Source organism: Jaculus jaculus, chromosome 16, assembly GCF_020740685.1.
Source record: "Jaculus jaculus isolate mJacJac1 chromosome 16, mJacJac1.mat.Y.cur, whole genome shotgun sequence".
Lineage (NCBI taxonomy): Eukaryota > Metazoa > Chordata > Mammalia > Rodentia > Dipodidae > Jaculus > Jaculus jaculus.
The window spans coordinates 30,097,365-30,115,630 of NC_059117.1; the positions used below are offsets into that span (position 1 = coordinate 30,097,365).

At 40.4% G+C, this 18,266-nt stretch overlaps 1 protein-coding gene across 1 annotated transcript; it reads right to left on the bottom strand.

Moving 5' to 3' along the window:
- Nucleotides 1–698: 698 nt before the first annotated feature.
- On the bottom strand, nucleotides 699–17,482 carry Agr3 (anterior gradient 3, protein disulphide isomerase family member). Its single transcript, XM_004652841.2, has 8 exons — nucleotides 17,366–17,482; nucleotides 14,027–14,162; nucleotides 9,302–9,365; nucleotides 3,872–3,924; nucleotides 3,258–3,334; nucleotides 2,381–2,444; nucleotides 1,533–1,616; nucleotides 699–837 (listed from the first exon to the last, which is right to left on the bottom strand). The coding sequence occupies exons 2-8, from the start codon at nucleotides 14,133–14,135 to the stop codon at nucleotides 788–790; spliced, it is 501 nt and encodes a 166-aa protein (XP_004652898.1). The 5' UTR covers nucleotides 14,136–14,162; nucleotides 17,366–17,482; the 3' UTR covers nucleotides 699–787.
- Between the last annotated feature and the right edge of the window lie 784 nt (nucleotides 17,483–18,266).

Here is an 18,266-nt window from a genome sequence, read left to right on the forward strand (position 1 = left end):
AACTCTTCTGAAATATGTGGCTAAATTTTCAAATAAGTGGATAGAGATTCATCCATTTGCCCTGCTGACATCAGACTCACTTATGATCTACACTAGCAGGTTTGGATAGAAGTGACATTTCTGCAGTGGGTGAATGAATGAGAGAGGAAATAGGAACAACCTATTACTCAGGTTCTTTGTCTCCAATTTAACCATACTACTTGCACTGTTACAGTGCAAGTTACCAAAGCACCTGACATGAACCTCCTAAGGGAGGAACGATGTCTTCTAGCTCGGGATCTCAGAGGGCTCCTCCTGGTCCGTAGGCCCTACGTGCAGATGGAACATCAGGTGGGGGTGTACAGTGAGGTGCTCTTCACTTCCGGGAGAACAGGAAGCCCACTTCAGGACAGAAAAGGATCAAGCACAAGATACTCTGAAGAAGCCGTTTCTACTGATCTACTACTCTAGCTAGCTCCTACAAGATTCCAGAACCTTCCAATATAGCACTACATACAGTTGGGTACCAAGTGTTTAAAAATGGACCTTGCACATGCAAACCATAGCAGTACGTCCCACTTTCCCACACACTTTGCTAGTGATGCAGGTATAACTCCCATAGCCACACTCTCATGTTTAGTAACATTTATTAAAATATCATTTTATCATTATAGAAATGTTGCAAACACAAAAAACTAAATAATAACATTAGAAAATCCATATACTAGAACATTTAGCATTTTCATTGAGCCAGAGGTTTTCCATGACATTTGACCTCTTAGAATCCATGGCATTTCCACATCATTTCTTATAACTCTGATTGAATAAGTCTTAATGCTTTCTTCATGTTTTCTATTACTGAAATAGGAGCAAACATATGTTGTGCAATTAGTAAATCAAAGTAGCATATGTCATAATATATTAATGAAAGACATTAAATTGGCTTATATGATTTATAGTAATGGACCGTTAGCATATTAACATGATAAAGGTAGGCTTTTAGACAAATCAGAGCTAGCTTATCAAATTTCTTTATGATAATTTTGTCAAAGGAGCTTAGAAGTAATATGTTCTTTTTAATGGGTCATTAACTTGATCTAATATTGATGGATCTGAGGGCCACTGCTATCCTCTTGAATACAGTTAGTAGTGACTACTTTTACAAGAAGCTGAAGTCCTAAATGAGTTTCTTGGTTTACAGGCATTAAGGGAAGACAAAATTTTTCATTATTTTTACACAGAGAAATCACATGCAATCCTTGGCACAAAGAGAATGGCCCTTCTCTCTTAAGGCTTGTGTCAGTTGAATTTGCACTGAGTTCTAGTTGTTTAAGCTTGATGATCATTAGAAGTCTTAGGCATTCCTGTTAAAGCCGAGATTCTGAGGTTTCCCAGAAACTGTGATTTACTGGGAGCTCGGAGGTAGCCTTTTAAACCTAACTCCCAGTCCCGGTGATTCAGGGCTATAGATAGCAGCAGCAGAGGCTGCCACTAGCCCTTTAATAGTTTGGGATCATCTGTAATCACTATCCAACGTAACTATGAATACTCACATACTGGTAGATCCTGAGGCTCATATGTGTATAATCTATTAGAGTATTTTCCCGTTATATCTGCTCTAACAGTTAGAGAAGGATCTAGCAAGAAAAAAGAAAGTCACTGAAACAGTTATGTGTTCCTCTTCCTACTGCAAAACAAATGCCAAGCAAACTTATGAGAAAAATTAGTCTTCATATATGTGAATTTGTGGAAGATTAGTCTATATTTTCTTTCAGTGTGTGATAGTTCTCTTTGATTCTATTTTGGGGCATTTTAGTGTGAGTATTGGTTTAATAGCATATTTAAAAATATTTTAGGGCTGGAGGAAGGGCTTAGTAGTTAAGGCACTTGCCAGCAAAGCCAGAGGACCCAGGTTTAATTCCCTAGTACCCACATAAAGCCAGATGCACAAGGTGACTCATGTGTCTGGAGTTCACTTGCATGGCTAAAGGCTCTGGCACACCCATTCTCTCTGTCTCCATCTGTATCTTTCCCTCTTTTTATCTCTCTCAAATAAATAAATAAAATAAAAATATTTAAAATTTATAAATAATAGTGAATTTTTATTGTATAACTAGCAAAAACACCTTTTTTGTTGTTGTTTTTTTGAAGGGGGGTCTCACTCACTCTAGCCCAGACTGACTTGAAATTCACTATATAGTCTTAGGGTGGCTTTGAACTCACAGAGAACCTCCAACCTCTGCTTCCCAAGTGCTGGCATTAATGGCATGAACCACCACGCCCAGCAAAAAATACAATATTATTTATTTAGTTAAACACTTGAGCTAACATTTCAAAACAAAAATAATGATAAAATTCCTACCAATTTTCACAACCTGAGAAAAGGGGATTGCACACATACCCACAAACATGATTCTTGGCACATACTGTCCATCAGGTGACAAATTCTTGTCAGTGGTTTCATGCTAGCAGAAGAAAGAAATGTTACTAGATTGCATTGTTCTTGGAAATTAATATGAAGTTAGTTTATATGAACTAAATTTCTAGCAAATTATACACTTGTCTTCACTAATTTTATATTCTATAACATTCTATTAACTGATAGTTGACCTTATTTATTTATTGAAATGGTGTCCTATGTAGCATAGGCTGGCTTCCAATTCACTATATAGCTGAGGATGACCATGAACTCCTGCTACCTCTAACTTCCTAGTTCTGGGATTACAGGCATGAACTATCATGTGTGGTTTACATGGTGTTGGGATTGGACCCAGGATGACATGTGTGCCAGGCAGAGTCTCTTATCAACTGAGCTACACTCCCAAACCCATGTACACTTTGAAAATAGAAAAAAAAAAGGAGATTTCAAAATTTTCATTAAAAGACTGCACAGTTATCTCAGTGGTAAAGAGCACTTTCTGTGCAAGCATGAGTACCCAAGTCTGGTCCACATATAGGGTGAGTGTGGCCATGCATATACCTGTAACTCCCAAACTGTCACGGGCAGGAATGGAAACAGAACATAACTAGGGCTCCCTAGACCAGCCCAAAACAAATGAGCTTAAGGTTGGTGAGAGTTTCTGTCTCAAGGAAATAATGTAGAAAAGCAAGAGAGGAGGACACTTGTGTCCTCTGGGCTTTGCACATCTACACTGGTATGCATATTTATGCACACACATATGCATATAACTAATGGACAAACATCACCCATACTACACACACACACACACACACACACACACACACACACACAAGAAAACACTGTTGAGCTCATGTACCATGAGATTCAACATGATGAAATCATTCTGAGCCATTTCTTGTATTTCTTCATTTTGGGCGAATTCTTTTTTTAGTGCTGTGAGAAAAACAACAACAACAACAACAAACTAATGAATTTTAAGGATCAAGACACCTTAACATCAAAACGGAGCTTATTTTTTGCATGTATTTGCTGCATTTGCATTCATTTAAGTGGTCATCACATTAATGAAGACACTAGCTTTATAATTTATGTTGGTTAGGACAACTTCTTTCAGCAACTGCTTTCACACTCTCTTCTCTTTGGGGGGAAAAAAAGGTATCACACTCCAAAGGGCATATATATCATAATTACACATTCATCAGACTTCTCACGATTTTAGTCTTACTACAGGGATTGGTGGGAGCCGGTTCTTACTACATAGTCCAGGCCTGCCAGGAACTCAAGGTACTCCTTCTTTAACCACCCAAGTGCTATAATTACAGGAAGGCACCCTTAAGGTGGCTCTCAGTGTGATGTTAAGCATCTAGGTAGGATGGTGGTACTCTGGGAGCTATCTTTAAAATGGAATTTATGAAGCACTTGCCAGGATCCAGTTGCTTCTTCCTATTGGATCTCAGGAGCTAAAATTACCTTGGCAATACTGACACTCCTCCAGGTGATGAATGACCATCAATGGCTTATTGCTGAACAGCAACACCAAGAAAAAAAAAAACAAAAACGTAGAATTATGTCAACTGGTTAATATTTAGTATGCCCTGGAAATAGACTTAATCTTTCAGTACTATTTTTTTTTTTGTTATGTGTGTGGTATGGTACATGCGTGTGGTGTAGCCCATGCATGCATGTGTGCAACTGTCTAGGCATGTGTGCATGCATGGGGAAGTCAGAGGAGAATGCTCAATGTCCTTGTATTTCTGTTCATTCACATGCTTCCTTGAGATGGAGTTTCTCACTGAACCTGGAGCTTCTATTTTTGGCCAGACTGGCTGATTGGCTATTCTTGGTGATTCTCTAGTTTCTGCTCCCTACGGGAGTTGGGAGGTAACAGACATGCATAGCCATGTCCAGCAGTTTCTGTGAGTGCTAGGGAATCAGGCCCTCATGCTTCAATGGCAAACACTCCTACCTCCTGACCAATCTCTCTAGCTCATTTGGATTCTTTTGACAAGACTTACAAGACTGATTTACAATTCATGACAGTGAACTCTATAAAATGTTATTCCACATGTGGGGCCAGACCTCCTATATGCCACATTGTATGCTATACCTTATACTGAACTACCAGGTGCTATAGAAGAAATACAAATTCGCAGGCTCCACCCAACTCAGTCAGAATTTCTGGGTTTGAAGATCCAGGAACCATGGCTTAAAGCTTAGTCAGTAATACTTATGCACACATAGCACATTTACAAAATTAAAAATAATTATGTTGAGCCGGGTGTGGTGGCGCACGCCTTCAATTCCAGCACTTGGGAGGCAGAGGTAGGAGGATCACCATGGGTTCCAGGCCACCCTGAGACTACATAGTGAATTCCAGGTCAGCCTGAACTAGAGTGAGACCCTACCTCAGAAAACAAAACAAAACAACAACAACAACATCATTATGTTGAAGGCTGAAGAGGTATTATGTACAAAATAATCATTTCAAATGAATTTGTATATGATTTCATGAGAAACATTTCATTTTGAGTTCCTCTGAGTTTTCACAGAATGGCTAGTCATATTTGACCATTTTCACTTTCTTTCATTTACCTTCCAACCTATAATTTTCAAACAATCCAGTAAGAGGCCTCTATTGATACATATTTTTTTTTTTTAGGTTCACTTTGATTTTTAGCTTGGAAAAACTTTTTCTTCCTTCCTCATTAGTTAAGAAAAATGAGAGTACTAACTATAGAAAGGATAAAAGAGTTATAATATTGATATTTTCATGGATTGAACATCATTTGCTCCCAAATGTAAGGTTATAAGCTGTGTGTGAGTGCAGCTGTGCATGCTGACTACAGGTGGACGTCAGGTGCCTTCCCAGCCACTCCACCTTAGATTGGGCAACACGTGCTTTCACTGACCCCAGAACTCCCTGGTTTAGCGAGGCTACCTGGCCACCAAGCCCTGAGGATTCCTGTTGCCACCTCCCTCGCACTGGGCATATGCCACCACATTCAGCTTTTACGTGACTACTAGGGAATCAAACTCAGGAATTCTGCCTTGCACAACAAGCACTTTACCCACAGGGCCGTCGGTGGTGGTTTCAGGTGTCCTGCATCAACTTAGGTGCTTTGAATGCTAGTCTCCCCAGCTGATGACAAGTGGGAATTAAAGCCTCCTGGAGGCGGTGCATTGTTGGGGGCAGGCTTATGGGTATTATAGCCAGTTTCCCCTTGCCAGTGTTTGGCACACTCTCCTGTTGCTATTGTCCACCTTATTGTTGGCCAGAGGGTGATATCCAATCTCTGCTCATTTCATTGTTTTCCCCTGCCATCGTGGAGCTTCTCCTCAAGTCTGTAAGCCCAGATAAACCCTTCCGCCCGCGCCCCCCCCCCCCCCGCAAAGGAAAACTGCTGTTGGTCAGGTGATATCTGCCAGCAGTGCAAACCTGACTGCAACAGTAAAGTAGTTACTGAGAGTGGCATTGCTGCTAGGCATCTGACTCTGTGATTTGGCCTTTTGGAGCTGATTTTCAAGAGGAATGTAGGAGGATTTGAAACCTTGGCCTACAAGATGGCCTGCAGTGCTGTAAGTACAGCTTGATAGACTATTCTGGTCTGAGCTGCAAGACCTGAATGCAGTAAGAACTATGGACTGTGAGGTTTGGCTTATAAGGGTGAGAAAGAGCTTTGTCTGGACTGGGCTACAAGTGGTCATGTCCTGAGCAGTCATGGCCATGTCCTGACAAGTTGTGCCGGGTTGCATTGCATGGAAATGTACTGGTGTGAGCAGGGGGATATGGCATGGAAAAAAAATGAAATCTTTGAGCACAAACTGCTGCCCATTCAGCTGCAATTGAGAGACTACAACCTTTGAGATTGGGCCAGCTGACCTGCACTGGGGCAGCAGAACGAATGTAGACTCTTTTGGAGGGGGCTTAGTGTCCTGTTCTTCAAAGTCTCCTTTATTCCCCACTGGATTAACAAATTGGCACCCTACCTGGTATTATGGAGTATAAGAAATGCAGGAAAGAGAGGATCATTGAGTTTGCAATGTGGTCTTGTGTTTTGGAAAGGGCCAGGGGCAGTGTGAAGCGGGTTTGCTGGATGCCTGCATGGAGACCCGAGGAAGCTGAGAGAATGGACCGTGAGTTGCAGTGGAGACCCAGTGGAGATGCCAGGACCACTAGATGGCTGGTAAGGAAAGCTGCTGGCCCCGATGAAGTTTTCCAGGACTGTGAGTAGCCTACCTGGAGGGGCAGAATTGGAACTCCAGAGACTTGTTGCTGGTTAGAATTATCAGACTTGGAGATTTTTCATTGAATAGAGTTGTTCAACTTGGAACTCCAGAGTTTGAAGTTTGCCCTGGTTGTTTTAAATATTCTATTGGTTACATATTTCTTTGCTTTGCCCAATGCCATCTTTTGCAGTGTGAATGTTTATTCTGTGTCATTGTGGGTTTTTTTTTTTTTGATTTTTTGGTATTATGGTTCAGGTAAAAGGTCTTGGATTATGGGGATGTGTGAACATCATTAGGATTGATAAAAACTATGGGGACTGAATGCACTGCATTTTGTACCATGGATGGTTATCAGTTTATGGGGGGTAGGTGCAGAATGTGGAGTTTGAATCAGGTGTCCCTCATTAATTTAGGAGTTCTGAATGCTAGTCTCCCCATCTTATGGCAACTGGAAATTAAAGCCTCCTGAAGGCAGAGTGTTGTTGGGGGCAGGCTTACTGGTATTATAACTAGTTTTCTCTTGCCAGTGTTTAGCACACTCTCCTGTTGCTATTGTCCACCTTATGTTGTCCAGGGGGTGATGTCCACTCTCGGCTCATGCCATTGTTTTCCCGTCATCATAGAGCTTCCCCTCGAGTCTGTAACCCTAAATAAACCTCTTTTTTTTCCCACAGGCTGCCCTTGGTCAGGTGATTTCTGCCAGCAATGCAAACCTGACTGCAGCACCATCTCCTTAGTGCCTTGACTACCATTTTAGAGGGGGCGTTTTATAAATTCATTTGAAAATGCTTTTCTCTCTATAAATGTTATTGATTTCTATATGTTATCTTATTCCTGTATGATTTAACTGAATCTTCACTGATATATATAGATATATAGATGATATATAGATATATACAAATACAGATATACATACAGATATCTATCTGTCTATCTATCTATCTATCTATCTATCTATCTATCTATCTATCTGCTTGTGGGTTCATTTTAGTTTTTCATGAATAAATCTATTATATGAGACTAAAAATACTTCTCTATTCCAACTTCTATACTCTTTTCTTTCTTTTGTTTATGTGCTGCTAGGGATTGAATGCTTGTGAATGTTAGGAAGGGGATCTGCCTCTAAGATTCTTCCCTAGTCCCCAAATATTTGTAATATTTCTTAGGGAATTTCATTAGTTAAGAAGTCCAGAATATTATTAGTAGTTGTGTTGTTCGTTTCAGTAAGCATGATATTGATGTTGGCTCCCCAACTCCTGGATGGATATTTGCTTACATCTAATTTAAACAAATTAATCTTTTTGAATACAAGTTGTTTAAACAATAATTTAAAGAAATTTTAGTCTATTAACTTTTCCTCACTTATGAATATAAAATATACTTGTGTCATTTTTTTCTATAGATGTTGCATTACTTTAATAGATATCTTAATCTTTAATTATCCTGGAATTTTCAGATTAAATCTTACTTTACCAGGTCATGATCTTTAAGTGTTTTGCTGGCTGGATTTTATTGACTTGTTGTTTTTTGCATTCATATTTTAAAACAAGATTATTGGGCTGGAGAGATTGCTCAGTGGTTAAGGCACTTGCCTCCAGAGACTAATGACTTGGGTTTGATTCCCCATTGTTCACATAAGCCAGATGCATAAAGTGACACATGCATCTGGAGTTCATGTTCAGAGGCTAGAGGACCTGGTGTACCTACCTCTTTCTCTGTCTCTCTCTGTGTCAAATAAATAAATACAGAATATTTTAAAAAATAAGATTATTCTGCAGATATCTTTTAAAAATCACATTTATCTAACTATCTTATTTAATTTGCTATATTTTCTAAAAAAATGTTGGAAACAGGTGCTCTTTATATATTTGTTAAATTCTCCCAAATATCTAGTAGGTCTCCAAGTACAAAAGCCATGTCACATTTGGCCACTGGGCCTGAACCAGTAGGAGCACTTACCAGCAGTGAGCACTTGCTTGATGACTATTAACATGTGAGAGAAATCTCTCTGAGGTGTTGTGCTCATCAGGCTGGCTGGAAACCAGTTTCTTTTTTAAGCTCCAGTGAGGGCTAATGAGTATACTGCAATATATATTATTATAATAAACGTTATAATATAAATTATTTGCTTGGGTATGGATGAAAATTATCAAAGGTTATGGTTTGAAGGTGAAATGTTCCCCATAGGATCATGTGTTTCAGTAGTTGATGGCGCTGTTTTGGGGCATTTGGGGGTCTTTAGAAGGAGGTAGGAGCTAGCTGGAGAAGGCTGGGCCCTGGGGGCCGTCAGTCCTTATGGATCGGAGCCAGGCACTTGCTCTGACTACACTCTCCGCTTGCTGGCTATGCACATGAGCCAACCAGCTGCCCCACACTCTCCCTGCTGCTCCAGCTCCCCTGCCTTCCCCACCGTGATGAGCTGCATGCCTGAACCCTGAGCCACAGCAAGTCCTTTCTCCCTTAAGTGGCACATGTCAGATATTTGGTTGTAGCTACGATAAAAGTAACGAATATGCCATTCCAATAGCGACCGTTCCTCCAAACAGCCTACAGTGGCAGAACAACTACCACTAGCATCTTTTTTTGAACCTAGTATGACATAACTTCTGGCTCTTCTATAAGGCATCTGTGTGATATGTTAACATTAACTGGCGGTGGGGGGTGGGCGGTTACCTTTTGTGAGCATGAAAGAGACCTTCTTCATAAGTTTGTACCCAAGTGATGTCATCTCCCCACCCTGAAATAGAAGAGATAACTTAGTGCAGCCATTCAGGACAATGGGAGACCTCTAAAGTGTGGACGTTATTCCTGATACAGTCCCAGAGTCATGCAGCCAACAGTCTTAGAACCTCCTCAAAGCAAACCATGTGTTCTGCTGTTTCATCGTCTACCCTCCCTTCTCTCCACCTTCCCCAGCTCTCGGATCTCCTCGTCCACTGTCTCCCTGGAGCTTCCTTGTTCTGCACGTTTTATGTAGATGGAACCCCATGCCATGCGTCACCCATGAGCGATTTCGCTTAGCGCAGTCCTGTGAGCGGCAGCTATGCTGTTCGTGCGTTAGTCCCTCTGCTCCAGTGAATGGATCCACCACGTTTTTACTGATTCGTCAGCTAATGGACATTTGCATTTGGACATTTTGACTTTTATGAGTAATGGTTCCATGAACACATATGTCTAAGTTTGTGATGGGAATATATATTTTAGTTTCCTTTGGGAGTCTGTCTAGGAGTGGAATTGCTGAGTCACATTTTATTTTTAGCTGAGGAACTGCCAGATTGTCAAAGTCCTTGTACAATAACAGCAATGCCATGGATTTGTTGTTTTGCCTGATTAAAAAAAAAACAAAAACATTTAGATTGGTTCTCAGTCTGCAGCACAGAGTGCTCTAAACTCACTATATGAACCAGGCTCATGGCAATCAGATCCAACTTGCCTCAGCCTCCCGAGTGCTGGCATTATAGGTGTGATTTAAATTTTTAACATGAAGACATCATTGTTATATTAGTGCCTCATTTCAGTGGAACTCTTCTGTCACTGTCCTGAAAGATCATCTTCCCAGCCTTGTTTGAGCATGTGAAGTGTCATCATGCCACAGTTCACACTAAAAAACAGTTACTCTGGCGACAGCAAGGGAGACCAGCCACAGCTCATAGTTCTGTTGCGGCTGGCATTCAACAGGGGAGCGATAGCAATGGGAAAAGTTCTCATTCTCTGATCCTACTCAAGTTAGTTTCAAAAACATTAAAGATCATCTACTTATATTTTACTCTACTCAGTACTCACAAAGGCAGAATAACGTAATGCCAACATTCACAGTTCCTATGGGGAGGCATGTTGCATCATATGTAATCCTTGTCATAATCACCACAGGCTAAGCATGGTACAGAGTTTAATTCTCCCCAGAGTCTGGATTCATGGCTATCATTTGACTTCTATCTTTAGCTATCCTTTATCTTCTAGGATTTTCATTCATTCATTCGGTCGAAAGTTATTGAATACATGCTATATGCCAGCCATGGACTGGGTCCTGGGTAGTTCTTTTAAGTAAAAAGGACTTAGGAAATGTTCCAGCCACTGTCTACACACACAGATATACATATCTATCACCTTTCCCCCATTAATCTTTTCTCCCTGCCACTTTGTCTCCTTAACTGTTGTGTGCTGGTCTCAGCTGTTAGGGGTTCTGTATGCCATTCTACACATTGCACTCAAATATTTTCTCCTTGCTTCTGTCTTTAATCCCCACCGTTCTAGTTATTTCCTAATAGCAACAGACAGTAAAAAGCCCAACAGGGGCTGGAGATATGAATTAGTGGTTAAGGCACTTTGCTGTGAAGCCAAAGGACCCAGGTTTGATTCCCCAGTACCCACGTAAATAAGATGCACAAGGTGGCACTTGTGTCTGGAATCTTTTTGCAGTGGCTAGAGCCTCTGGCTGCCCAGTCTCTCTTTCTCTCTATTTGCATCTCTCTCAAATAAGTAAATATTTTAAACAGCCCAACAAATATAAGCCATCTCTTTTTCTTCTTCCTTTTTCTTTTGGTGTGTGTGTGTGTGTGTGTGTGTGTGTGTGTGATGTATATGTATGCATGTGCTACAGTGCATGTGTGGATGTCAGAGGACAACCTTGGAGTGTTGGCTCTCACCTTCCATCTTGTCTGAGACAGAGTCTCTCTTGTTCTGCCATTGCAAATGCCAGACTAGCCGGGCTTCAGGATACTCCTGAGTCTGTTTCCTATCGCTGTGGGCACATTTGGGGATAACAGACATGTGTAGCACTGTGTCCAGCTTTGTGTACTTTGTGGAAATCTGAACTCTTGTCCTAAGCTTGCTTAACAAGCACTTTTATTTATTTATTTTTTTGTTTTTGAGGTAGGGTCTCACTCTTGCCGAGGCTGACCTGGAATTCACTATGTATTCTTAGGGTGGTCTCGAACTCACAGCGATCCTCCTACCTCTGCCTCCCGAGTGCTGGAATTAAAGGTGTGCGCCATCATGCCTGGCTTTAACAAGCACTTTTAGCTACTGAGCCATTTCCCCAGTCAAAACCAATTATTAACAAAGGGACTCTCAGTTGAAATCAATTTCTTTATCAAAATACTTTGGTAAGTAATTAAAATAACAACCATTGAATTGTTCAAAATAAGTCATACATCTTTAAATTACTTTTTATAAAACTTGCCAAAAGTTTTAAGTAAGTATTTAAGTGGGACATACAGTGTTGAGAGCTTATAGCACTGCCATAGATAACGGTGCTGCCTGACTCAGTCATGGAAGTTTTTTCTTTAATAACAATGGCCAGGGGTTCAGCAGTTAAAGGCACTTGCTTTCAAAGCCTTCCAAACCAGGTTCGATTCCCAAGCTATCCCAAAAGCCAGACACAAAAAAGTGACAGAAACCTTTGGAATATGTTGCAGAGGCAAAAGACTGATGTGCACACACATAGATAAAAATTAAAAAAGAAGTATGATGAGTTTAGCCTTTAGTGTTTAAAGATTATTAAGCACATTATTTTATAACTACTATATTTATACAGAAAAATATGTGATAAATTATATTTAGGAAAATATAATTTTTATCTTTGATTTATTTCATCAAATATCAAGCATGTGTTTTTCTATGTATATAGTCTCTTTAAGAATATAGTTTGTGTGACTGATAAGCTGATATTTAATTAATTAACTTGGGTAAACAACAATGGACACTTATCTGGTATTCAATATATCTTAAGAAATGAATGAACTTGGAAAGTAAGTTAGTGTTTTAGAATTTGAAATTATACTGTAGTCTCTGTTTTTGCTCTCTTTTCACATTCCCATTCCAAATAGTACTTTCTACTTATTCTTATAATTTTGAATGAACTATGTGGGGCCAAATGATTCTACATTCTTTTATTGTTTTGACATGAGAATTTATTTGTTTTTTAGGCCAATGTAAGACTAAGTATAATATATATAATATATAATATAATATATATAATATATAGTATAATATAATAATATATAAGTAGAAATGTTTTTTAAGTCTGTAGCCAATGACAAATGTCTAAAGCTGGAGAGGTAGCTCAGTTAGTAGAGTGTTTGCCTAGCATGGACTAAGTCCTGGGTTCAAATCCCTGCACCACATAAACAAGTTACGGTGGCATATACTTGTAATACCTATAATACTTGGAGGTAGAGGTAGGAGGGTCAGGAGTTTCAGATAATCCTTTGGGCTTCATAGTGAATTCGAGGCCAGCATGAAACCTTGTCTCAAAAAAAAAAAAAAAATGCTTAAAACCTCCATGACTGTTTTCTAGAGTTAAAGGGCTTAGTCAGCCAAAATTATCAGGAGTTAGGGAAAAAGCATAATTTCCTGGGTAGCCTTATATAAAATCATAACAAATGTTCTTCTTTAAAAAAAAATATTTGTCTATTTTACACACACACACACACACACACACACACACACACACACAGGGAGAGGGAGGGAGAGGGGGGAGACAGGCAGACACTGACTGGGTGTGCCAGGGCCTCCTTCCTCTGCAAATGAAATCCAGATGCATGCGCCAGTTTGTGAATGTGGCCTTATGTAGGTACTGATGAATCAAATCTGGGCCTGCAAGGCAGCACTTTTAACTGCTGAATGATCTCTCCAGCCTTCAAATTATTTTCTTGTTTAATAAATAAAAGTCGTTAATGTGAACAGAATCTAAAGAAATTACTGTTAGTACATCATTATGACATTTATCATGCATTTGTTTTCTAGAAATGATTACCAAAGATATAAGACATCAAACTGGTTCTGTACTTCCTGCAAAAGTGCACCAAAATGTTATCGTTCACTTGAAAGTTGGTTCTGTTCAATGTCTAAAAATCAACTAAGGGCTGGAGAGATGGCTTAGCGGTTAAGCGCTTGCCTGTGAAGCCTAAGGACCCCGGTTCGAGGCTCGGTTCCCCAGGTCCCACGTTAGCCAGATGCACAAGGGGGCGCACACGTCTGGAGTTCGTTTGCAGAGGCTGGAAGCCCTGGTGCGCCCATTCTCTCTCTCCCCCTCTATCTGTCTTTCTCTCTGTGTCTGTCACTCTCAAATAAATAAATAAATTTTAAAAATCAACTAAATCAGCAGTTGTAGAAAAGCCTCCTTTGAAGTCCTATGTAACAAACATCTTCTGGTTGTTTTCCTTATCATTAGACTGTAGATGAAGATACCAGGTACTTTAAAGACAATCTGAATGTCTGAGTTCTCAGGTTGAAATGAGTGGCGCACGCCTTTAATCCCAGCACTTGGGGGAGGCAGAGATAGGAGGATCACGGTGAGTTCGAGGCCACCCCGAGACTACATAGTGAACTCCAGGTCAGCCTAGGCTAGAGTGAGAACCTACCTTCGGAAAAAAAATAAAAAAGAGATGACCTTACCTCTTGATAGTGTCTGGGGAGGTCGCTTTTCTTTCTTGATTGCAATGGCATGGTTGGAAGAAACTGTAATGAGTACAAGGCAGAGCAGCGGAGCTGAGGGGAGCAGCATGTCTTCTGGAAAACCCCTCAGAAGGAGCTAGATTAGGTGGAAAACAGTTTTCAGAACCTGGTCATTTCCTTCAGGCTGTCATGGAGACATGTGGACAGCACCTATGCTGACAGATGGCTCATTTGATCTCGCCCAGATAATCACTGAGAACAGCTTTTAAGACATTTAAAAAATTCAATGAGTGCAGGACATGTTCAATTGACGAGAGTTGGGTGTCCTGGGCACAGGGTGACATGGGTGACACAGGAGGATCGGGGTACGCAGAGCTGCCTCTGAACACTGCTGTCCACCCGGCACTACCATGAAGACCACGCACTCCTTGTCCTCCTCTAATCTGCACTGTGCAGGACGAATGTGGCTTCCAGCACAAACCAAGATCCTGCCCCTTTCCTTCTTCTGGGCCTAATAGTTAAAAACAATATTTTATATCTATACCAAAGCAGCTTCTAGCATGAACAAATACTGTTTCAACTGAAAGCCAGAGGCAAGATAGAATATGGCTAATGGGCTAGAGAGGTGGCTTAGTGGTAAATGTGTTTGCCTGTGAAGCCTAAGGACCCAGGCTTGATTCCTCAGTACCCAAGTAAGCCAGCTACACATGGTGGCACATGTGTCTGGAGTTCATCTGGAGTAGCTAGAGGCCCTGACGTGCCCATTCTCTCTCCATCTGCCTCTCTCTATCTCTCTTCCTAAACTAATAAAATAATTTTTAAAAGATAGAATATGGGTAAGTCTTGCCTTTCATTGCCTCTTTAGTTAGGTAACTTCCTCATCCATGCCATAGCTCCTCAGCCTTTTGCCCTCCAGCTTATAACACAGCTCTAAATAAAAGTCAAATACTGGGGTTGGAGAGATGGCTTAGCAGTTAAGGTGCTTTCCTGTGAAGCCAAAGGACCCAGATCAATTCCCCAGGACCCAAGTAAGCCAGATGCACAGGGTGGCACATGTGTCTGGAGTTCATTTACAGTGGCTAAGGCCCTGGTTCACCCATTTTCTCTCTCTTCTCTCTCTCTCTCTGCCTGTTTCTCTCTCTCTCAAATAAAAAAAAAGAAAAAGAAAATCAAATATTATTACATTAATATAAACTAAACATCATATAAAGGAGCCGAAATAAATGTGTGGATATCTTTTACATTGATTTAAGATTTCTTAAAACATTTTCCTGTTGTTGTATGTTATTTGGTAGTGAACTCCCTACCACAGTCGTACCCTAGCCAAAATATAGTGAATGACTGATGTTGGGTCTGTTTGGACATGGAAGCTGCTGTATTTAACTGGATTGAGCATTGTGGAAAACTGAGAGATAGACGAGTAAGACACAACAAGTTAGTGGGTAGAACACCCGGCAATTCTGATAGTCTAGTTGATGTAAGGTAACATCTGCAGTCATGCAAGACAGTGGCTGCTGGTTGGTGGTTCCTCCAGACATTTCCTCCTCACCACCATTCTAGCAATTTCTCCTTTTAGTGATGCATCTCTTCTGTTCCATCTCTGAATTCAAAAGGCTTGCCACCCTACTTTAACTCATTCAAACGATTTCCTTCCATCATTGGCAATAGAACCACTTACTGCTTTGTGTTTACACACTAAAAATCCTATTGAACAGTAACCGTGGAGTCTGATAACGATTTCAGTTTAAGCTCCCATAACTTATTAAATCATAAAGCATTTCAGAATGTCATCCTGTTACCTTAAGGTCTAGTTATCTTGTGCTTTGAAGACTGACTTAAAAGTTAGGGCAGACTTTTATTTTTATTTTTCAAAGTATGGTCTCAGTCTAGCCCAGGGTGACTTGAAACTCACTCTGTAATCCCAGGCTGCCCTTGAACTCTTGGTGATCCTCCTACCTCTGCCTCCTGAATGCTGAGATCAAAGGTGTACACCTCCAGATAGGATAGATTTTAGCAGAGAATAGAGACAGCTGAGCCTAAGGCACAAAGCCAGACTTGGGAAAGCTAGGTGAGGTCAGACTGAATGTTGAAGTAGAGAAACTGAGAACCATTTAGGACAGAGTCAGAATCCTGAACCCAGACAGATACTAGAAGGTCCGTAGATGAGGGGAGGTGCAAAACAAGACAAAAACATCCCTGGGGTTGTAAAACTTTTTTTCCCCAAAATTTTATTAACAACTTCCATGATTATAAAAAATATTCCATGGCAATGCCCTTCCTCCCCCCACTTTCCCCTTTGGAACTCCATTCTCCATCATATCCCCTCCCCATCTCAATCAGTCTTTTATTTGGATTGTAACATTTTTAAGAGCTTCTGTGAATTTTCCTTGAGAAGAATGCCCAACATTGCCTTCAGATCATTTTAGGATCTTAGATGCAAAGAAGAACTGAAAGTAAATCTGAAGAAAGCATTTGAAAGCTTCTCTGTGTTAGCACTGAGGTGAGCAGGTAGAATCTACAGCAGAGAGAGGGAGAGGGAGAGGGAGAGGGAGAGGGAGAGGGAGAGGGAGAGGGAGAGAGAGAGGGAGAGAGGCTATAACTTTATTATTTTTTGCTATTTTCAAACTGCTGAGTTCAGAGTTGAAAGCATACTATTTTTCATTGCAAGTATTTATATACTGGTGCCCAGTACTTTCTACTTCAAACAAATCAGTCTTTGTTGTTTTACACAGATCAGTTACAAAATAGACGTTAATTATATTCGGAGCAATCCAACCTGTGCATCGTTGGTGACGAGCAGTACTTTCCTCAGAACGACAGAGTTTGTCTTGCCCAAGGGTCCTTTCAGTATCAGCTGCAAGGTTCAGCTACTTGAGGGAACTCGGCTGAATCTGACCCTCCCCAGGCCCTGGTACGCTTGGGGGCACATAGCCCAGTGCGACAATTAGGTTGTATAAACATTGCTCAGGTAGGATTTTTTGACACTAGGATTTTACTTGCAAAACTAATTTAACATAAATTATTTTACTCAATGTTACACTGAGAATTTCTGTATTTTAAAATAAAAGAATACAAGGAAGACCCATTGTTACCATCTAGAATAATTCTTAAGGATTCATTATTATGTTTTGGTTAATGTCATCTTATTCTACTGTCACTGATATCCACAGAGGATGAAACTGGGAAACCACCACAGGAGCAGCAGCAGCAGGAGAGAGGGCCTGTTCCCGTTCTTGACCCTTTGCTGCGAGCCTCTCTTGCAAATAGCAAAAATGATCATTTAAATATTGTAGACATTGACAATGACCGCTGGTCAGTCTGGAAACATTGCTGACTTACCTGAGCTGGCCAGTGCTCTTGTTGGTAGTGTATTCTGGATGTTTCTGGTTGCCACGGGGTATGGATTTATAGACAGCCCTCCCTTCTCCCTCCCACACACCTGACCTACAACCTCACCTGCGAGGAAACAAGAGCGCTGTCTCTGGCCAGCTTAACACCGGCTCGTCTGAAGAGCTCACGTTCCAGCTCTCAGGCTTCACACAGCGCAAACGCTCTCCCTCCTTTTCTACTTGAAGATCAGATGTCTTCATAAAATGAGGCTAAATACCATTTTTTTTTTGTACTTCTTTTCCCTCTCCCTTTTGTTTTTCAAGATTGTTGAATGTTTGCCTGGATTTCAGAACAATAAGAAAAAAGAAAGAAAAGAGGGCTTGGCAGTTAAGGGCAGAGAAATGAATGTAGAAAAAAATGTGCACACCTTTGTTCCCAGCCAGAGTTCTATGAGCCTTGTGGATTAGCTATAAAGTAAATAGAAATTCCTAAGGGGTCCTCTGTTTACAGGTATACAATTAGCAACTAAAGAGAACAGGTTTTTTTTGAGAGAAGGAAACAAAAATATTATTTAAAAAGCCAATGTTCTCATAATTTAATTACTCTCCACAGTCTTTTTTTTTTTATAAAACCTTTTTACTTTACTGTGCTAAAAAAATGTATAGAAAAACCAAACATTAAGGTATGTTTGTTTAAGTTATGCAATATTTAGATATTACTTAATCAACAAATTAAAACAACCTAGATCAGGAGAGAACAAATATGATTTCTTTGTTTTTGCACAGCCTAGGAGCTAAGAATATTTATTATACTTTTGAATTTTGGAGAAAATAAAACATTGCATGAAGTCATATTTTGGGATCAATTAAAGTGATTTTAGGTTTCAGTGGCTGTATGTAGAGATGTGGTG

Excerpts from the sequence above, each read along its gene's own strand:
- Agr3 (XM_004652841.2), bottom strand. The coding sequence starts at position 14,135 with ATGCTGCTCCCCTCAGCTCCGCTGCTCTGCCTTGTACTCATTACAGTT. Across the intron at positions 3,335-3,871 it reads GGAGTGTCAGTATTGCCAAG|CACTAAAAAAAGAATTCGCC; the intron begins GTAATTTTAGCT and ends TTTTTCTCACAG. Across the intron at positions 1,617-2,380 it reads GCCAAGAATCATGTTTGTGG|ATCCTTCTCTAACTGTTAGA; the intron begins GTATGTGTGCAA and ends TTTTCTTGCTAG.